Source organism: Lithobates pipiens, unplaced genomic scaffold (assembly GCF_037356315.1).
Source record: "Lithobates pipiens isolate NorthernLeopardFrog02 unplaced genomic scaffold, aLitPip1_a1.2 Scaffold_28, whole genome shotgun sequence".
In the NCBI taxonomy this organism is placed as follows: Eukaryota; Metazoa; Chordata; class Amphibia; order Anura; family Ranidae; genus Lithobates; species Lithobates pipiens.
This window is the reverse complement of record NW_027507789.1, coordinates 18,173,205-18,196,382: the sequence shown is the minus strand read 5'-3', so window position 1 is coordinate 18,196,382 and position 23,178 is coordinate 18,173,205. Positions and strand designations below refer to the sequence as shown.

Below are 23,178 nucleotides of genomic sequence, written 5' to 3'. Positions count from 1 at the left end.
GCAAACTCCAGGCAGGTAGTGTCATGGTTGGGATACAAACCAGGACCCTTTTTACTGCTAGGCGAGAGTGCTAACCACTACACCACTGTGCCGCCCTTGCAGTGATTGTGTCCTGAGCAGGGCTTTTTTCCAGCACTAAATGTATGTAACAGCAATGGGTGCTGGGGTGTGCTGGAGGGTCTATTAATGCTGGGGAATCTATTGATGTTGGAGGGGATCTATTTCTGAGGAGGTCTTCTGTTGCTTATGGGGGATCAATTGTGGCTGGAGGTGGGTCTTATGTTACTGGGGGGGGGGGTCAATCATTGTGGGGAGGGATCTACTGTTGAGGGAGGGGTCTTTGTTGCTGATTGCTTGATGGTCTATTGATGCTGGCTGCTGGGGAATCTATTGTTGCTGGAGAGGATCTATTTTTGCAGTGGGGTCTTTTGTTGCTGGTGGAATATCTATTGTTGGGTTTAGTCTTCTTATGTTGCAGGGGTCAATCGGTGCTGGGTGGGATCTACTGTTGAGGCTAGGGTATAATGTTCCTGGCTGTTGGAGGGTCTATTGATTCTGGCTTTTGGGAGCCAATTGTTGCTAAGGTGGATCTATTGTCGCTGGGGTGTCCATTGTTGCTAGATTTATTTTACTGCCTTTCATGTTATCATTAACAAATTCCATACAAAATACTTAGCACCGCAATAAAATGATACGTGGTTCTGTATTCTTTAAAGGGGGTAAGGGTTGGGCAAAGGAATGGTTGCTTGGGGGTGGGTAGGGGGCGGAGTCAAGGGGTGACCCGGAAGGGAGGAGTTCCTGCACCTATTCTCTGAGAAAAAAAGCCCTAGTTCTGAGAGTACAACAAGAGCCTGTACAGAAATAAAACAACAAAAAAGACAATATACACCATTTAGGAAGTATTATTACTTACCGCCCCTCATAATGCCTGTCAGGAAGGTGGAGTGATCCTTTAAGTCCACAGCCATTGACATGCTGTGAAAGTTTCTGTTTTTTTTTTTTTTTTGTCGCTGACGATGTTGCTGATCTATTAATATCATGTAAATAGGAGAAGCGAGGAGCGACTGCCTCTCCGCAGAGACTTATGTCAGCTCCCCAGGCTTCTCTTCCCAAACTAGTGATGGAAAAATGTGAACTTTCCACCAATCGCAGCTCACCATCAGCGCCTTTGCTGGAGTATAGGATCGCCATAGATAATTCCACCGGGCAGAGAAGAATAACAAACCTGCAGATGAATTATTAACCTCCTAGCTGTTATAAAATTTAAATCAAACTTATCAGACGCCTCCTAAGGGCGCAGCATGCAGATCCTCGGCAAACGCAGAGCGCCAAGATGGTGATCAGAAATATTTCCTGAGAATCCGAAAAAAAAAACAATCTTTATGACTCTGTTTCTAGAGTTAGGGGTCATAGAAAGTTCCATGGCCTTAAGACCCCTTTCACACCGGGGCGCTTTGCAGGTGCTACATCGCTAAAAAATAGCGCCTGCAAAGCGCCCTGAAAGAGCCGCTGCTGCGTCTGTAGAGCCAGTGCAGGCACAGACCTCTCTCTTAGCCCTTGTACACACGGTCGGAGATTCTGACGGAATGTGTCCGATCGGACCGTTTTGTCGGATATTCCGACTGTGTGTGGTCTCCATCGGACTGTTTCCGTCTGAGTATCCGACGGACCAAGTTTTCCAACTTGTTGGTAAAATTTTCCGACAAAATGCTCCGATCGGACATACTCCGACAGGGGCGGACTGACCATTCGGCCACTCGGGCACTGCCCAAGGGCCCCGGGCCACTAGGGGGCCCCATCAGGGTTGCCAGCCTCAGTAAAACCAGGAACAGTATGTAAAAATCTGTGCTTTTTTTACATCTGTCTCTGAAATGTCCCTTACCGACATACATTTGGTCTAAAAATCCCGAGATTATAGCTGCCCCACCTCTCCAGTACCATCTCAGTCAATAGAAACATGTCTGTGTATAGTGTGTGTACATGTATGTGTATACTGTGTGATTGTATACTGTGTGTGTGTATACCGTGTGGCCCCATAATCTCTGATTGCCTGGGGGCCCCATAATCTCCTATTGCCCGGGGGCCCCATGAGTTGTCAGTCCGCCCCTGTACTCCGATCATGTGTAGAGAATTTCGATCAGACAAAGTGCCACGCATGCTCAGATCAAATTCCTACACCAAAGCTATTGGCTACTAGCATTAACGTAGTCCCATCGTAACGAAATAACATCATCACTAGTGATGGACGAACGTTTCGCCCGGCGGTCGTTTCGCGGCGAATTTCCGACTTTCGCCGTCCGCGGGTTCGAACGCCTTTTTCCGTCGTTCGCCCCGGCGGACTTACGTGTTTAATGTATACAAGAACTTTAACCTTTCGTGACACGTTTATCATGTGTTACAGGACAACCAATTGAGACATGACAGCTCATGGACACTTGGACATTCCCCCTAACCTATAAATACACCCGATCCGGTGGCCATTTTACATTCTTTCTTCTGTCACTGTAGGGAAAGGATCCTGTGTGGAGTAGGGACAGAGAAAACGCTAGCTATTTGGTACACAAAAGTTCTTTTCAGGACTGGTATAGGTGTTAGGTCAGCAGCCTGAGTTTCTTTTGTCAGTTTAGATAAAGGGACAGAGCGCTGTATGCTGCTATTTTAGGGACAGCTCAGCCAGATTAGTCTTTCTTCATCATCATCATCATCATCATCATTAGCTGTTACTATCAGGTCCACAAAAGAGCTATTCCAGCTAATCGTTCCAGCCTACTCTTTTTTGCCAATTTGTATAGGGACAGGCAGGAAGCAGTGTGTCAGGCAGTGAGGATAATTTTAAAGACTTGCTGTTACTATTAGTTCCACAAAGGTTCTTTTCAGGACTGGTATCAGTGGTACGGTAATAGGCTTGTACACGTATAATATTCTTTCTTCCAAATATAGAAAGAATATTATACTTGACTGCTGCCCTTCTGCTGCAGTCTGCTAATCATTCACAACTCACTTGTTCCACAAAGCTCTTTATCAGGACTGGTAACTTGGTCTGTCTAGGGTGCTACGGTACATAGGCTTGGGTGCGGTACAGTCTGCTGTTCTGTAAGGACCGCTATCGGTCCACAATACATAGGGTTGCCGTGCACTACTGCTGACCGCTGCCCTATACTGCAGCAGTCCTTCAGCGGTATAGGGACTGACGCACAGTCTGCTAAACACTAATACACAACCTGCTTGGTCCACAAAAGTTCTTATAAGGACTGGTAACTTGGTATAGGGTGCTACGGTACATAGGCCTGAGTGCGTTACAGTCTGCTGTTCTGTAAGGACCGCTATCGGTCCACAATACATAGGGTTGACGTGCACTACTGCTGACCGCTGCCCTATACTGCAGCAGTCCTTCAGCGGTATAGGGACTGACGCACAGTCTGCTAAACACTAACACACAACCTGCTTGGTCCACAAAAGTTTTTATAAGGACTGGTAACTTGGTATAGGGTGCTACGGTACATAGGCCTGAGTGCAGTACAGTCTGCTGTTCTGTAAGGACTGCTATCGGTCCACAATACATAGGGTTGCCGTGCACTACTGCTGACCGCTGCCCTATACTGCAGCAGTCCTTCAGCGGTATAGGGACTGACGCACAGTCTGCTAAACACTAATACACAACCTGCTTGGTCCACAAAAGTTTTTATAAGGACTGGTAACTTGGTATAGGGTGCTACGGTACATAGGCTTGAGTGCGGTACAGTCTGCTGTTCTGTAAGGACCGCTATCGGTCCACAATACATAGGGTTGCCGTGCACTACTGCTGACCGCTGCCCTATACTGCAGCAGTCCTTCATTGGTATAGGGACTGACGTACAGTCTGCTAATCACTAACACACAACCTGCTTGGTCCACAAAAGTTTTTATAAGGACTGGTAACTTGGTATAGGGTGCTACGGTACATAGGCCTGAGTGCAGTACAGTCTGCTGTTCTGTAAGGACCGCTATCGGTCCACAATACATAGGGTTGCCGTGCACTACTGCTGACCGCTGCCCTATACTGCAGCAGTCCTTCATTGGTATAGGGACTGACGTACAGTCTGCTAATCACTAACACACAACCTGCTTGGTCCACAAAAGTTTTTATAAGGACTGGTAACTTGGTATAGGGTGCTACGGTACATAGGCCTGAGTGCAGTACAGTCTGCTGTTCTGTAAGGACCGCTATCGGTCCACAATACATAGGGTTGACGTGCACTACTGCTGACCGCTGCCCTATACTGCAGCAGTCCTTCAGCGGTATAGGGACTAAGAGTTTTGTCACAGGGTGATTTAAAAAATGACAGGCAGAGGAAGAGGCAGGCCCTTCCGCAGGGGTGGTAGGGGTAGGGCAGGAGCAACAGCCTTGAGCCAAAGTGGGAAGTTGCAGAAGGTGCGTTCAATTACTTTAAAGGACGCACCAGACTTGGTTGAGTGGCTCACTCAGCCTTATTCTTCTGCACCCTCCTCATCCTCTCGATCTGCACCCTCTTCTTCACTCTCTGCTATGTGCACCCCCAAAGACACTACCACCAACAACACCACCACCACCACATACCTTCCGCTTGAGTGCAAATGGGGGCCTTCATGCTCCAGTGTTTTAATAGGGACCCCCGTATAAAAAGCATGAGGGTCAAGGACCAGTACTGGGTGGCAACGTACTTAGATCCCCGGTACAAACACAAAATGGCGGAAATGTTACCGCCGTCGCAGAGGGCTGTCAGAATGCAGCACTTCCAGGCCTTGCTTCGAGAAATGCTGCATTCTGCTTTTGCGTGCGCTGGCAGAGGAGCAATTCCCACTCCCAGAGAAGGATTTGCGGGTACCAATCCAACAGCGCCTGCAAGAAGAGGCCGGTTTGAAGATGTGTTGGTGACTTCGGATATGAGGTCATTCTTTCAGCCGACCCATCGACAGGTGTCATCCGGATCCAGCATCAGGGAACGCCTAGACCGTCAGGTGTCCGACTACATTGGGTTAACGGCCGATGTGGACGCTCTGAGGAGTGATGAACCCCTAGACTACTGGGTGGGCAGGCTTGACCTCTGGCCAGAGCTTGCCCAATTTGCAATCGAACTGTTGGCTTGCCCCTCATCCAGTGTCCTGTCCGAAAGGACGTTCAGCGCAGCAGGGGGGATTGTGACCGATAAGCGTACTCGCCTAGCTCACGACAGTGTTAACTACCTCACATTTCTAAAAATGAATGAGGCATGGATCTCGGAGGAATTCAACACATGTGATCAGTAGACCATGTATATGTCTATAAACAATTTTTGGAATCAAGCACACAGACCTTCTTAATTCATTTGGCTCACTTCCCTGACCCAAAAAAGCACACCGTACTATATGCCCCTACCCTCCTCTTTGAAGAGGTTGAGCGGTGTCATATTTCTACTGGGGCTGCTTATTATGAGGGGTTCCCACCATCCCTGTGCTGTGCTGACTTCCTCCTGGGTGTTCTTATTATGAGGGGCTCCCACCATCCCTGTGCTGTGCTGACTTCCTCCTGGGGGTTCTTATTATGAGGGGATCACACCATCCCTGTGCTGTGCTGACTTCCTCCTGGGGCTGCTTACGGTGCTGCTGTCAGCGCTGTATGTCACGGAGCTGCTGTCAGCGCTGTATGTCACGGAGCTGCTGTCAGCGCTGTATGTCACGGAGCTGCTGTCAGCGCTGTATGTCACGGTGCTGCTGTCAGCGCTGTATGTCACGGAGCTGCTGTCAGCGCTGTATGTCACGGAGCTGCTGTCAGCGCTGTATGTCACGGAGCTGCTGTCAGCGCTGTATGTCACGGAGCTGCTGTCAGCGCTGTATGTCACGGAGCTGCTGTCAGCGCTGTATGTCACGGTGCTGATGTCAGTGCTCTGTATTACGGTGCTGCTGTCAGTGCTCTGTATCTCCTGCACCCTCTTGTTTGCCTACCCTGGTCCCTGACCTTCCCTCTCCTCCATTGCCTTCATTAGCTCCATAGTCCTGAATTGTCAGAACAATTTCCCAAATAAAAAAAAAATGCTTGTAGTTATCGATCCCAAATTCACCTCATACATGTATTATGCTATTGTCCAGGTGGTGGGACTACGTGCTACCCCCTAATAATTACCCCGTGGCCGCAAATTCGACCTAAAGGTTTGCGAAATTCGCCTCCCATTGAAGTCAATGGAGCCCGCGGCGAACGGTCGTTTTCGCGAACGTTTGTGTCCGTTCGCGTTTCGCGTTCGCGAAACGTCCCGTCGGAAGTTCGTCCATCACTAATCATCACGTCAGATTTTCCGACAACTTTGTCCGACCGTGTGTATGCAACAGTTTCGGAACAAAATCCGTCAGACAAAATCCAACGGATTTGGTTGTCGGAATCTCCGACCGTGTGTACAAGGGCTAAGATGCTGTATTGGGTGATGGAAGGTGAGTATAGAGCCGTGACGCACACGGGATAATCTGATCAGTTTCCGTACTGTGACCCATGCTCAGGATTTCAGGTCACAGCAAGTCAACCTGGGGTGGGGGGATAATGCCATCAGCCATCGCTCTAGGACCGCAGCCTGTTCCTGGAGACTGCCACTCTCTATTGTGACAGTTATCACCATTATATTATAGGGTGGTTGCCCCCCCAACATGCAGGGTCACCCCCCCCCCCGCTCCAGAAACTACTTATAGGTGGATGCCATCCTGGTTCCTCCAGGACCTCCAGCTGTTGCAGAACTACAAGTCCCATGATACATAACAAGACTCTGACAGCCACAAGCATGACATCCAGAGGCAGAGGCATGATGGGACTTGTAGTTTTGCAACAGCTGGAGGTCCACTAATTGCATATCCCTGCAATACACTAATCTAATTGTTCAGATAGACATTTTCTTAGAGGAGAAGTACAGCCAAGGCTCATTTGGCTGTAATTCTCCTGTGGATCCCAGGAGTGCACTCTGCACTCCTGTGATCCGTTTTTAGCTGACAGCGGGCTGAAGCCCGCTGTCGGCTGACGTCACTGAGCCGGTTCAGGCTCGGGCAAGATCGCGACAATGAAGTTGGGAATTGCCCACATGCCTGGACCATAGAGATGCCATCTCATCCCTTTAAACCCCAACACATATGAATTACACAGGTTCTGAGCCTGATTTAACCACTTAATGAACTTAAAGGACACCTCCACCCACCGCAACTCATTGACGTCAGTGATTTCCCAACCCATTGCAGCAGGAGATCCCTGGAGACTTACAGAATTGAGATTTCTTCCTTTAGAAAACATGAGGCAGGAAAAGTCATGATGCTTTTATATATTTTAATCCCTGACCCTTACCTGGGGTCAGCCTCTGGAGCCAACCGTCTGACACGTAAGTTTGGGATCACTAGTTCTGGCCTTGTGCTTTTGTCCAATCATAACTTATACTCCAGTATATTTTTTATTTGTTGTTACAGACATCAGATATACACATCAACCCCTGATGAAGCGAGGAGAGCTCGCGAAATGCGTTGGGTTAGAGATGTAACATGTATATCTGTACTCTTAATACTTTGTGATGTTATGTCATTATGGCTATGTTTAGAGGACTATTATGTTATGTTGCTGTTCTTATGAATTTGTCACCTATGTTCATGGCTTCTACTGGATGATAGTGATAACATTCCAATAAACTTTGTTACTCTTTTATACCATACAACTTTTTTTTACCTGTGATCATCATGGACACTTCATTTAAAGTCCCCTGGGCAAATTTTTGTTTCCTCATATATTTTAACCACTTTAGCCCCGGAAGGATTTGCCCCCTTCCTGACCAGGCAATTTTTTGCGATACGGCACTGCGTTACTTTAACTGACGCTGCCATTGCGACTCCTTCCCCCTATACGCGTTACGTCGAATGGGCTTCTACACCACCATGGCTTCTTCAGTAAGGGCATCTTGTCGTTTCTATGCATCCTGAGCCCGCACTGCTTAACCACTTCAATATCGGGCCTATTCTGGCACTCCTCTCCTACACGTAAAAATCATAATTTGTTTGCTAGAAAATTACTCAGAACCCCAAAACATTATATTTTTTTTTTAGCAGACACCCTAGGGAATAAAATCATTGCAACTTTTTATCTCGCACAGTATTTGCGCAACAATTTTTCAAACGCATTTAAAAAAATAAAGTTTAATGATTTAAAAAATAACAAAACAGTAAAGTTATCCCAATTTTTTTATATAATGTGAAAGATGATGTTAGGCCGAGTAAATAGATACCTAACATGTCACACTTTAAAATTGCTCACACTCATGACGCCAAACTTCAGTACTTAAAAATCTCCATAGGCGACTCTTCAATTTTTTTTACAGGTTACATATTGCAAGTTACAGATGAGTTCTGGAGCTAGAATTGTTGCTTGCACTCTAACGCACGTGGCGATACCTCACATGTGTAGTTTGAATGGTGTTTACATATGTGGGCGGGACTAACGTGTGCGTTTGCTTCTGAGCGCGAGCTACCAGGGACAGGGGCGTTTTAAAAAACACATTTTTTAATTTAATTTTACTTTATTTATTTTTTTATTTTTACAACTTTTTTTTTTTTTTGATCACTTTTATTCCTATTACAAGGAATGTAAAAATCCCTTGTAATAGGAATCATTCATGACAGGTCCTCTTTATGGAGAGATGTGGGGTCAATAAGACCCCACATCTCTCCTCCAGGCTGGAAAGCATGAGATCGTGAAAAAAATGTCACGATCCCATGCTGACAGCCGCGACCGCAGCTTTGTTTACTTCTGGTAACCCGGGCGTGACGTCATAACGACGTGCCCGGGCCTCCGACGGTCATAGAGATGACCGCTGACCATCTGGTCACCGGAAATCTCTAACGTCATCATCCGGCGCCGGGCGATTGTTTTTCTGGGTCCCCGATGGCACTGGAGAGCCCGGAGAAGCGCCGGATGGCGGCAGGAGGGGGGGAATGTCCCCTCCCGTCGCCTGTAAGAACGATCAAGCGGCGGCCGCTATGATCGCTCTTATGGTGCACAGAATCGCCGGCTGAAAACAAAGACATCTGAATGATGCCTGTGGCTGCTGGCATCATTCAGATATTCCCATTGAAAGTCCAGGACGTCATATGACGGCCTTGGGCGGGAAATGGTTAAGTGCTGCGTCTGTGAGTAATGTTTTAATGAGGAAATAAACACTGTTTTGTTATGTATATTTTATATATTTTATATGTGAAATGAACGCATTTTCTGTGTTTGCAGAAGTCAGGTGGGGGGATATTTTCAAAAAAAATTTGGGGGTTTTTGGTTTGGATTTTTTGTTATATCACCTACTACACATATCACGATTTACTGATTAAGGTTATTATTATTTGCGCTGATAGAAATTAGTTTTATTGTTTGAAAAGAATGAAATTTGAAAAGTCAGCATGTGTAAATTATTTTTGCTTCTTTTAATAGCAATTGCTTACGACATTTGGTACAGTACTAGGTAGAATTCCAGCCTGGAGGGGTCTTTGTATAATACGATGCAATGGCGAGTGGAGGGGAGGAGGCTCCATCACACACATTAATATCCAATATGTATGTGGCCAGCAAAGTGCAGCCATTGGAAAGAATCTAGATCAGGGTTTCTCAGCCAGGGTTCCATGGAAGCCTAGGGATCCTCCAGAGGATGCTAGGGGTTCCTTGGGCAATGAGCAATTTCTGTCTCTCTGATAAGTTTCCACTGACACCATTGATCTTTTTAGCTATCTGTAAAAGGGTAATTATTTCCAATGACCACAAGTGTAAGTTCAATTCTTCCCACTGACCATCAAACTAATGTGTCATGACTTGAAGATATAGTAACATTTAGCAAGGGTTCCTTGAGACTCGGAAAGTTATTTCAAGGGTTGCTCTTTGTTGAGATGGTTGAGAAAAGCTGCTCTAGATCAGGGTTCTCAAACTGGTGGCCCTCCAGCTGCTGCGAAAGTACAAGTCCCATCATGCCTCTGCCCGTGGGAGTCATGCTTGTAACTATCAGCCTTGCAATGCCTCATGGGACTTGTAGTTTCGCAACAGCTGAAGGGCCGCCAGTTTGAGACCTCTGCTCTAGATTATCACACTGGCAAGCAAGGCATGGTGGCGTTGTAACTTCTTCAGCTTCCTAGAGGTTTTGTGGGACATTATCCTTCCCTGGAGTACTAGGTAGAATTCCAGTCTGGAGGGGTCTTTGTATAATACGATGCAACAGCAAGTGGAGGAGGGGAGGCTCCATCACACATAATAATATCCAATATGTATGTGGCCAGCAAAGTGCAGCCATAGGAAAGACACTAAATCAGGGTTTCTCAACCAGGGTTCTATGGAAGACTAGGGTACCTCCAGAGCTTGATAGGGGTTCCTTGAGCAGTAAGCAATTTCTGCCTCTCAGATAAGTTCCCACTGACACCATTGATCTTTGAGAGGGTAATTCTTTCCAATGACCACAAGCATAAGGTCAATTCTTCCCACTGACCATCAAACTAATGTATCATGACTTGTGGATATAGCAACTTTTAGCAGGGGCTCCTTGAGACTGGAAACTTATTTCAAGGGTTCCTCTTTGTTGAGATGGTTGACAAAGGTTGCTCTAGATTATCACACTGGCCAGCAAGGTATGGTGGCATTTTATTCGCTAACTTCTTCAGCTTCCTAGCGGTTTTGTGGGACGTTATCCTTCCCTGGAGGGGTCTTTGTATAATACAATGCAATGGCGAGTGGAGGAGGGGAGGCTCCATCACACATAATAATATCCAAGATGTATGTGGCCAGCAAAGTGCAGCCATAGGAAAGACACTAAATCAGGGTTTCTCAACCAGGGTTCTATGGAAGACTAGAGTACCTCCAGAGGTTGATAGGGGTTCCTTGAGTAGTAAACAATTTCTGCCTCTCAGATAAGTTTCCACTGACACCATTGATCTTTGAGAGGGTAATTCTTTCCAATGACCACAAGCGTAAGGTCAGTTCTTCCCGTTGACCATCAAACTAATGTATCATGACTTGTGTATATATAGAAACTTTTAGCAGGGGCTCCTTGAGACTGGAAAGTTATTTCAAGGGTTCCTCTTTGTTGAGATGGTTGAGAAAGGCTGCTCTAGATTATCACACTGGCCAGCAAGGTATGGTGGCATTTTATTCGCTAACTTCTTCAGCTTCCTAGCGGTTTTGTGGGAAGTTATCCTTCCCTGGAGGGGTCTTTGTATAATACGATGCAATGGCGAGTGGGGGGGGGGAGGCTCCATCACACATAATAATATCCAAGATGTATGTGGCCAGCAAAGTACAGCCATAGGAAAGACACTAAATCAGGGTTTCTCAACCAGGGTTCTATGGAAGACTAGGGTTCCTCCAGAGGTTGCTAGGGGTTCCTTGAGCAATAAGTAATTTCTGCCTCTCAGATAAGTTCTCACTGACACCATTGATCTTTGAGAAGGTAATTCTTTCCAATGACCACAAGCGTAAGGTCAATTCTTCCCAGTGACCTTCAAACTAATGTATCATGACTTGAAGATATAGTAACATTTAGCAAGGGTTCCTTGAGACTCAGAAAGTTATTTCAAGGGTTCCTCTTTGTTGAGATGGTTGAGAAAGGTTGCTCTAGATTATCACACTGGCCAGCAAGGCATCATGGCGTTGTATTCGCTAACTTCTTCAGCTTCCTATTGGTTTTGTGGGATGTTATCCTTCCCTGGATGGGTCTTTGTATAATACAATGCAGTGGCGAGTGGAGGGGGGGAGGCTCCATCACACATAATAATATCCAATACGTACATGGCCAGCAAAGTGGAGGCATCATGGCGTTGTACCCACTTACTCCTTCAGTTTCCTAGAGGTTTTGTGGGGCATTATCTTTCCCACAAAAAAATAAATTTTTGGTAACCTTGGACATTTCTGTTAAGTAGTGATGTTGTAAGTTAGTTTTGAGAAACGATCAACTATATAAATATATATTTTTTTTTTTCATTATACGTTCTTCAATGACTCTTTCTAATCTCAATCCATGATGGCCACACAGATCAGGAAATGGGCCGAACACAGTCACATAGGACTTATAATCATTATTATTATTATGGATGGCCAATCATAGACCAGAGTGTTGGCGTGACAAAATAATAAAGGATTTGCTATTATTATTATAGGTGGCCATACATAGATCAGGAAAATGTGGGCTGGACACAATCATACTGGATTTCCTATTATTATTTTGGGTTGTTGTTCACAGAATAGAGACCAGACTCAATCATTTAGAACTTAATATCATTATTATTTTAGGGGGATATACACAGATCAATATGTGAGTTGGACACATTTCTCCCTTCGTTTTTTTTTTTGGCGTGGGGGGTCATACACAGATCAGTATGTGAGTCGGAGACAATCACAGAATTCACTATCATTTTTTTTAATATATATTTTTTTTGAGTGGGGTTCAGTATGTGGATCGCACACATTTGTACAGAATTTTGTATCATTATTATATTAGGTGGCCATAAACAGGTCAAGAAGACTTGGACTGGGCACAATCATACAGGATGCATTATCATTACTATTATGTGTGTTCATACAAAAAATTAGCATATGGGCCCCACAGAATCATATATGACTTAAATATTACTATTATAGGTGGTCATAAACGGATCAAGATATGGGCTGGGCACAACTGTACATGATTCATTATCATTATTGTTATGGGTGATCTTACGCAGATCAGCACATGGCCAGACATAATTATATAGGGTTTGTTATCATTAATATTATGGTGGTCATAGGCAGTTCAGTATGTGGATTGCACACAATCATACACAATTTATTATCATTATGGTGGTCTCACACAGCCCAACATGAGTTGTTGTTCTGGGATATTTGGAGGGGCTTGAGGCTTTTCTGTGACCAACTCCCAATGAAAAAGGGAGCAAACCTTCCATCAGCAGGTACCGTTTTTGGTTGATAGATGAGTTGGTAAAAGATCAAGCAAATATTGTCAGAATACTAGCTTTGGTTATTGGTGGAGATGTTCATGTCCATGACCTCCTCCACTCATCTTATTAATCAATCCTAAAACTTTGGCAGGAAACTGGCCTAAGCCCTTGTACACACGGTCAGAGAATCCGTCGGAATGTGTCCTATCGGACCGTGTTGTCGGATAATCCGACTGTGTGTGGTATGCATCGGACTGATTCCGTCGGAATATCCGTCGGACCCAATTTTCCAACATGTTGGAAATATTTCCCCGACCAACTGGTTCGATCGGACATACTCCGATCATGTGTAGAGAATTTTGATTGGACCAAGTGCCATGCATGCTCAGATCAAATTCCTACACCAAAGCTATTGGCTACTAGCCTGAACGTAGTCCCATCGTAATGAAATTACGTCATCACGTTCTGAATGATCGGATTTTTCGACAACTTAGTCCAACCGTGTGTATGCAACAGTTTCGGACAAGATCCGACGGACGAAATCCGACGGATTTGGTTGTCGAAATCTCCGACCGTGTGTACAGGGGCTAAGAGGGCTGGATTTGAACATATCTGCTTTTATTTTATCAATGAAACAAATTGTTTGTACAAACCTAACACAATTTATGTTTCTTTCCCTGCAGATTCTGGCAATCATTTCTATTCTTTTCATTGTATTATCAACAATTGCCTTGTCACTAAATACACTTCCAGAACTACAAGGTCTTGATGAGTTTGGACAGTCGACAGACAACCCTCAGCTGGCGCATGTGGAAGCTGTCTGCATCGCCTGGTTTACCATGGAATACCTCCTGAGATTCTTATCTTCGCCCAATAAATGGAAATTTTTCAAGGGGCCACTTAATGTTATTGACCTGTTGGCCATCCTTCCGTACTACGTCACTATATTCCTAACAGAGTCCAACAAAAGTGTACTTCAGTTCCAGAACGTCAGGAGGGTGGTGCAGATTTTCCGGATCATGAGGATACTGAGAATCCTAAAGCTGGCACGGCACTCCACAGGCCTGCAGTCTCTGGGTTTCACCTTACGTAGGAGTTACAATGAACTTGGTCTGCTCATCCTCTTCTTGGCGATGGGTATTATGATTTTCTCCAGCTTGGTGTTCTTCGCAGAAAAGGACGAAGATGATACAAAGTTCAAAAGCATTCCAGCCTCTTTCTGGTGGGCAACCATCACCATGACCACAGTGGGCTATGGGGACATCTATCCTAAGACTTTGCTGGGGAAAATAGTTGGCGGGTTGTGTTGTATTGCGGGAGTGCTGGTGATCGCTCTTCCCATTCCCATCATTGTAAATAACTTTTCTGAATTCTACAAGGAACAAAAGAGGCAGGAAAAAGCCATCAAGCGCAGAGAAGCTCTTGAGAGAGCCAAACGAAATGGTAGCATAGTGTCTATGAACATGAAAGATGCCTTCGCTCGTAGCATAGAACTGATGGACGTAGTGGTTGATAAGACAGAGGATGGAAAGAAAGAGAAAGTGCAGGATAACCACTTATCCCCAAGCAAATGGAAATGGACAAAAAGGACTCTATCGGAGACGAGTTCTAACAAGTCCTTTGACACAAAAGAACAAGGTTCTCCGGAGAAGAGCCGGTCTTGTTCAAGTCCTCAACACCTTAATGTTCAACAGCTAGAAGATATATACAACAAAATGGCAAAGACACAGTCACAGCCCATTCTAAACTTAAAAGAAGCAAATCAATCAGTTAAACAGACAGAGGAGTTGGAAATGGACACCATACCTTGTCCAGCTGTCCCTCTGTTGACCACTCACAAAGAGGGAATCATTGACATGAGAAGCATGTCCAGCATAGACAGTTTCATTAGCTGCACTGCCGAATTTCCAGAAGCGATTAAGTTTTCACACAGTCCACTGGCAGTCCTACCATTTAAAAAAGGTATAAATACAGGGCAGGATTCAACGGGTGTGCGTGAAAGATCCTTGAACTTTGACATCAGCAGAGAGAGCTTTGGTGAACTTAGTCCTAAAACTGATAGAGGTCGGCACACTGCATACTTTTTAGACAGTCCAAAAAGTTTAGTAAAAGTTAGAAATCCTTTACTGCTGAGATCCCTAAAAGTCAACTTTCGAGAAGGTGATACAAGGACACTGGTGCCTGCACCAAACATCACAAGCCCCTCAGAGCATAGACAAAGCCATTCCAAGTTAGACAGTTCCTACTTTTCTGACCAGTCAGTCCGTAGCCCAGAGACCTCTCTGTACACAACGGCAAGCACTAGAACCCCTTCCAGGTCGCCAGAGAAACACATGGCAATCGCATTCACCTTTCACGATGCTAATGTACACAAGTATATTGATGCTGACACAGATGATGAGGGGCAGCTTCTGGATGGCCTGGATTCCTGCCCCTCTAAAGAGCTGCTAGGGACTATGAGTCCAAAATACAATATCACAAATAGCGGTCATCGAAAACAAAGAGAGAGCATCCATCGAACAGAAAAAAACCACTTAGAGAGTGGCGTATTATCCAGTTCCTCCAGGTACTTAGGACAAAACTGCGTTTACTCCACAGATGGGATTACTGGAAGCAGTCGAGAACCCGTCAAGATAGATAACCACATCTCCCCGGAGGTCCAAGTTCTGCCAGGTGGGGGTGGACACTCTAACACACGTGACCCCCGATTCTGACGTGTTAAGACACTGTGAGAATTGAGATGCTCATATGTGCACATTGAGCTTATGCATGGCATTGATTACTAGCATCCTCTCCCCTTAGTGTGAGGGAGAGACGAGAGGAAGCCTCTGGGCCACGTCTCCTCTCAACTGGACCGAACCGAGCTAGGAGTGTCACCGAGCACTCAGATAGGAAACTGCAGTGACTCCATCTCCTACTAAAAAACTTCTTTCTTGAAAGCCATTGTGACCAAATATACCCCTACTGACAATGAACTGCTTTTTATTTTATTGTATACAAACTTTTACTGCTTTCCAGTGAAGGTAAGAGAAAAAAAAAAAAAAAAAAACATGAAATTCTGAGATTTTTCTGGAGTCTGTGCAGCAAAGCATCTTATGCAGTTTTCACAGATTTGGGGTAAAGTGCAGAGCTTCTCCATAGTTAACACAGACAAGGCGAGTTGCATCAGTTGTTCGGGAATTTGTTACGCCAAATGTGGGAGACGACTGTGCATTGTCTTAAGGGGGTGACTTAAGGTGACTTAAGGGGGTCAAAAGGGGGTGACTATGAATAATCAGGGCATTAGATGTTCAAAGGGGGAGGGGAGGAATTTGCTGATCGTAAAAAAGGCAAACAATTCATTTTGTAGCATATTTACCATTGCTAGCTGCATTTCTCTCAAATATATATATATAAAGTTTTTTTTTTTTTTTTTTACCATTTGCAAAACACTTAACATGTTTGCACACTTTGCAGGCTGAAGGAGCTGTAAAAACAGAGCACTTTAAAGTAAGCACTACCTTCATTTGTGCCTCTAATTGCCATTTGTTTTCTTCTGTAAGAGAACATTACCAGGAAATGGTTTGGTCTCCCTAGACCTACGTACGCCCTCGTTTTTTGAAAACCGCTAACACTCGAGCCTTTGCGCTGATACGAGAGGAAGTAGATGTGTGGCATCACGCACAACCGAAACAGCTTTCCCCTATTTTAAAGTGCAGCTAAATTATTCATCGACAATACGGTGTAGAGGAGACACTTCCATCTGCCTCCCGGCGGAACAATTATGTCTCCTTTCTGTTTCACGCATTTCCTCACTTCGTATTTCAGTGTCTCTGTGAGGAGTAGGAAGAATACGGTCCTGGAAGTGACCCCCCCCCCCCTCAGTTCTTGTAGAAAATTACCTCCTATTATGAACCTAACTGGGGAATTAAAGCCCACCTGAACTTACGGTTTGAATCAACTGTGTGTCGCATCAAAATACGTTTAAAGTCTTACAGTTTGTTTTCATTAGAAAGCAGTCACAGCTGGAGTAGAAAAGCCTGCCCCTTGCCAGCATGCGACAGCGCACGGATCAGCGTGCCAGCACCAATCTCATCATTTAGAAGGGTCAGTGACAGCCCACTGCCCACCAACCTGAACTAGCTTGCCCAGCACCCTGTAAGGCACTGTGGCAGGCTAGACAGGAGAAAGCCCAATGTGGGTGGGTTGTGTCACCTGGTGTTTTGCTGTATTAGGTGACACCAACCCTAGTGACACCACTGAAAAAAAAACAACAGCACAACTGTAGCTTTAAAAAATAAATGACAATTTATTGAAAGATAGAAATGCACTCACAAAAGTGCGCATGTGTAGGGCATGGCATAAAGGTAACTTAAAGTGTTACAGTTTGTTTTCATTAGAAAGCAGTCACAGCTGGAGTAGAAAAGCCTGCCCCTTGCCAGCATGCGACAGCGCACGGATCAGCGTGCCAGCACCGATCTCATCATTTAGAGGGGCCAGTGACAGCCCACTGCCCACCAACCTGAACTAGCTTGCCCAGTGCCCTGTAAGGCACTGTGGCAGGCTAGACAGGAGAAAGCCCAATGTGGGTGGGTTGTGTCACCAGGAGTTTTACTGCATTAGGTGACACCAACCCTAGTGACGCCACTGAAAAAAAAACAACAGCACAACTGTAGCTTTAAAAAATAAATGACAATTTATTGAAAGATAGAAATGCACTCACAAAAGTGCGCATGTGTAGGGCATGGCATAAAGGTAACTTAAAGTGTTACAGTTTGTTTTCATTAGAAAGCAGTCACAGCTGGAGTAGAAAAGCCTGCCCCTTGCCAGCATGCGACAGCGCACGGATCAGCGTGCCAGCACCGATCTCATCATTTAGAGGGGCCAGTGACAGCCCACTGCCCACCAACCTGAACTAGCTTACCCAGTGCCCTGTAAGGCACTGTGGCAGGCTAGACAGGAGAAATCCCAATGTGGGTGGGTTGTGTTACCTGGCGTTTTGCTGCATTAGGTGACACCAACCCTAGTGACACCACTGAAAAAACAACAACAGCACAACTGTAGCTTTGAAAAATAAATGACAATTTATTGAAAGATAGAAATGCACTCACAAAAGTGCGCATGTGTAGGGCATGGCATAAAGGTAACTTGGGAGCCAGATATGTCTGGGGTGCGTCCAGAGAACCACCAGCCAGGGGCTGAAGCATGCTGAAGATGGAGGAAACGATGTTTAACCTGGGACGGGAATCCCCAACGTCACTCTAGGCACATGCACTGTAGACATGTTTGAAAGCCGGTCAGCTACATCAGCCAGTCCATGCTGGGCTATCCATGCAGCCTGTCTACACTGCAGAGAAAGGCCCTTGCCTGTCTGCAGAGGTCCAGCATGCCCCTGCTGACTGCAAAGTATTCAGTCCCGCTACAAGCGTACATCCCCTTACCCCTCCAACCCTGGCAGCAGGCCTCCAGTGGTGACTTGATGCTCCAAAAAGTCCACATTTCAAGTGGCAAGAGAAAGGAAGCCGCTAACCATTAAAAGTCTTCTGTATGTTTATTGAAGTATTCCATGCACAAAATGATTCAATTGTCCCTCCCTCCATCCACAGCTTATTCGTAGAGTCCCTGCTGAGTCAGAGCTAGAATGTCACACTAGGGGCTAGTTTACACTTGCTTCAAAACAAGGCTTCAGACACTCTTTGTGAATGCCAGTCAAAGCTCCTGTCACTAAAATAAAGGTTAGCTTACAGTCCTGTTTATACCTTGCTTTTGCTTGGTGCTTCAATGGGGCTTCAGTGAGGCTTCGGTGATGCTTCTTGGGACTTCATTGAGGCTTCGGTGGGGCCTCAAGCGAGCTTTGCCATAGACTTCTATGGAGGCTTTGAAGATGCTTTGAAGCAGCACTAAGGGCTAATTTGCCCTTACTTCAAAACACAGCTTCGGACACGCTTTGTTAAAGCTCCTGTCACTAAATAAATTGGTTAGCTTACAGTCCTGTTTACACCTTTCTTTTGCTTTGTACTTCGATGGGGCTTCAGTGAGACTTCGTGATGCTTCTTGGGGCTTCAGTGAGGCTTTGGTGATGCTTCTTGGGGCTTCAATGAGGCTTTGGTGGGGCTTCAATGAGGCTTTGGTGGGGCTTCAAGTGAGCTTTGCCATAGACTTCTATGGAGGCTTTGAAGATGCTTTGAAGCACCACTAAGGGCTAATTTACAATTGCTTCAAAACATGGCTTCGGACACGCTTTGTTAAAGCTCTCTTAATGCCAGTCAAAGCTCCTGTCACTAAATAAAACGATTAGCTTACAGTCCTGTTTACACCTTGCTTTTGCTTGGTGCTTTGGTGGGCTTCAATGAGGCTTTGGTGGAGCTTTGATGGGGCTTAGATGAGCTTTAGGTGGGGCTTTGGTGGGACTTCGATGAGGCTTTGGTGGGGCTTCAAGCAAGCTTTGCCATCGACTTCTATGGAGGCTTTGAAGATTCTTTGAAGCACCACTAAAGCTACATGGGGTATCATTTTTTAAGCAAAGCCAAAGCAAAGCAAAAGCAAGGTGTAAACAGGTCTGTAAGCTAATAATTTTATTTAGTAAAAGGAGTTTTGTCTAGCATTCAGAGAGCTTTCAGAAAGTGTGTCTGAAGCCTTGTATTGAAGCAAGTGTAAACTAGCCCTAATGTGTGTTGAAGCCAGACCAAGTGTAAATGAGCCCTTACCCCCTAACGCAGGGAGTCAGACACTATAGCTAGCTTCTGTGTTCTTCATCTATAGCAGCCTCCTTTCCCATAAGGCAAGGAGGCCTACTGGTACTTGGCTGCCCCCTGGTCTTGATCATAATGCTATAGTTCCTGGCTGCCACGATGGGGCAGGCACGATTGGGCAAAGCAAACAGGTACTTGCAGTTGGCAGACAGGCAGGGTGGTTCAATGACAGTCCAGGTACAAGGCAAGCAGAGTTCAGAGTAGTCAAGGTCCAATCCGTAGTCAAAAAGCAGGCAGAGTTCATATAATAGTCGATATCCGATCCAAGGTCATAAACAGGGGAATCCAAACAGCAGAGCAGGACAGACAGACAGAGAGCTTGAGCATTACACATACTATCGCAAGCATGAGACTGCAGGCTTGGCTGGCTTAAATCAGGTATTGTCTCCACCCAGAGACTGGCCACATCAATCATCTTGCAGATGGACAAACAGACAAGGAGAATGTATCACAGCCAAAACCAGGATGCTGGAATGAGACCAGTAGCTATCAAGGATCAGGAGTGCTACACGCTCCTGACATAGAACTCTTCAAGCAGCACCGCTCATGCTCTCCGCTGTTTGTAGATTTCTAGGTCAGGCCAAGCAAGGGGGGCTTGTCTGAGCTCTGCAGATAAACCACTGCTTCCACACAGAGTGCTAGGATCTTTGTCTGCAGCGTGTTGGCAGGGGATAGGCTATTCTAATCAAGCTCAAAAATAACTGTAAGAATTTTAATGTACCTGGAATGTATTTAGCTGATTCAAACTAAACGTTCAGTTGGGCTTTCATTTTGGATATGAGATGAAAAGAACCATAGGGAACACCTCAATGCTTCTAACATTTATCAGTTTAGTTTAGCAGGACACTCCGGGAGTGCAGTGATAGCTTTTACTAGCAAACTGAAAATTGTAAAATTGCAAGCAAGGTATCATTTTGCCTCTGTATATAACTATAAAGTATTAACCCTTCGTATAGCCAATCAGAATCCATCCATGGCTAATACGGCACATCCCTTCCGATGTACAGGTCCTAACCCAGAATGTGTTCAGGTATTTTGAAGACAAAAAAAGGAACATTCAAGAAACAAAAAACACCTTCTACAAGGCTGCACAAGCACCATCAGAGGGCAATGAGTCCATATGTGTCCCCTCAGTCACTGATCTGGGGGTCTCCAAACTTTCTAAGCAAAGGGCCAATTTGCTGTCCTTTAGGCATTAGAGGGGTGGACTGTGGCTAGTGGGTGTAGAAAATGCCCAGACATCAGTGCCCCACCATTGGTTTTAATAGGAGGAACAGTGTCCAATTGAGAGTGTCAACACAAAAACAATCTCCTGCACTCAAGGCTGATGTAATGGTGGTGGATGTACCACAGAATCTTGATGGTTCCAATGGACGCACAGGCTTTGCTGCCCTCTAAGGGTCAGGGGGAAAAAACCCAATGGGAACACTGTAAGAAAAAGAGGAGAGGGCACACTGGCCTTGCATATTACCCAAGTGGTGTTTATTAAAAAATAAAAGGATATATACTCACAAACAAATCAATCATAAAAGCATATAAGGGTCTACAGTGGACGCAAAGTGATCAGGTCACCGAGACTTCTCCCAGCAAGCCGTAAGACCTTCCAAATGACTGACACGTTTCGAGGGGAGATCCCATGTTCCCTTGGCTCTGAGGAAGAGGGGATCTCCCCTCAAAACACATCAGGCATCTGTAAGGTTCTACGGTTTGCTGGGAGCAGTCTCGGTGACCTGATCGCTTTGCGTCCACTGTAGACCCTGATATGCTTTTATGATTGATTTTTTGTGAGCAGTGGCAGCTGATGCTGGAGAATTTTTGGGGGGGGGGCCCTCCAGGTCTGCACTCACCCTGCGGGTGGAGCCCTCCAGCTGTCACGACTCCCCTGGTGCCCCGGCTTCTGTCTTGACCCAGTCTTCTTTCTGGGTTCTGCGTCTTTGGCCTCCTGTCCAGATTGTCTGGGAAACCGGGAAGCCGATGTCGCTTTGCTGGAATCCCAGGGTGGGAGAACAATATGAAACTGGCCAATTGGGGCCTCGGGCTGTGGCCACGTGCTTGTGAGGGGGTGACAGACCTGGTAGAGACCTGTTGGTCCGGCGCCCTGCACAGTGCACGGCCACACAGATAGTGTTGGCTGGTGGGGGGGGGGGGGGGTCAAACGGTGCCCCTGCGCCCCTTGTGGACCGACCACCACTGTTTGTGAGTACAGTAAACTCCCGCTCTATCGCGGTTCAGTTTTTGCAGTCCCGGTATATCGCGCTATTTTAATTAGGACCTGTTGTTCTGATATCGCGGTAATATTTGGCCATTTCGTCGTTATGTAGTGGTGAATCAGAGCGAGGGTGCGGTGGAATGCATGCCTCGCTCATGGACCACACAGAGCGTGGCGACGTTAGAGGGGGCGGTAACATGCCTAGGGTGTATTTAAATAGGGTCTTTCTATTTCGTGGTTTTTCACTTTTCGCGGGTGGGTCCGGAACGTAACCCCCACGATGGAGGGGGGTTTGCTGTATATCTTTTTTTATTTTACATGAATAAACACCACTTGGGTCATTGTGTGTGTCAGTAGGGGGAAAGGTACCCCATCATTGGTTTCAGTAGGTGGAATAGTGCCAGATAAAGGCAAGCAAAGGGCCACATCCGGCCCACGGGCCACAGTTTGGAGACCACTGTTCTAAGTTCTATCCCATACACCACTTATCATTTAATCACAGTTACCTGGTGCAGAGGAGGGTTAGGCAGGGGCAGGATGAGGAGCTCTCTTCAGTCTACACAATTCTCAGGTGTTTAAGAAGGGCCAGAAATTGTCCCTATTACAAGGGTGACCTTCACATTACACACCACACATAGTCCATTGAGACACAAGCAGCCTGGCCGGGGACGGATGGTCACTGACGTGACGTGGTTCGGACGAGGCGTAAATGGCGGGTGAGGCCAGGGCACTGCAACATAAACTACTGAAGCCATAAGCAACATTCTAACTAATGGTAAAGAAATCCAATACCAAAGTACATAATTCTGTAAATTTCTATTAAATTATTAATTAAGAATGTGACGGGCAGCAGATGGCCAGAAAAATATTTTATTTTTTATTTATTTTGGGGCACAAAATGCTCCACATGTATCAGTTCGGATAACTGAGGTAACAAAGACATATTTATTTTTTTATGTAGTCATTAAATTTTATTTTACTTATATATAATATATAAATGGATGACAGTCCAGTGTCATGTTGTTCTTGTGATAACGCTGCTGAGGGTTGTGTTCTGTCGTGTGTGTACGTGTCCGGTCACAATGCACGGATAAGTGACAGAACTGTGACTGGAAAACAATTCAATTGGTGCAACTCTCCTTGCATGTCCTGGGCCCTGTGTGGAGCCGTGGGGGGCCCCGATCTCCTGAGCCTTCCACGTTGCGCTGCCACTGTCCGAGTGCACTTTCACGTGTACATAAATCACTGTAGAGACTAAACAGGAATGCCGATACTCAGAGACACTGTGCTGAGTGATGGAGACGCCTAATTAGTTCCTGTAGCATCTGA

General features: G+C 45.8%; 1 protein-coding gene across 1 annotated transcript in view; it reads left to right on the top strand.

Annotated features, from left to right (window-relative positions):
- Window positions 1-21,199, top strand: part of KCNB1 (potassium voltage-gated channel subfamily B member 1) — a 155,271-nt gene extending 134,072 nt beyond the window's left edge. Inside the window, exon 3 of the mRNA XM_077458805.1 lies at window positions 13,593-21,199. Within this exon, the coding sequence (XP_077314931.1) occupies window positions 13,593-15,623 (2,031 nt within the window). The 3' untranslated portion in view covers window positions 15,624-21,199. The remainder of the gene's footprint in view (window positions 1-13,592) is intronic.
- Window positions 21,200-23,178: the final 1,979 nt, after the last annotated feature.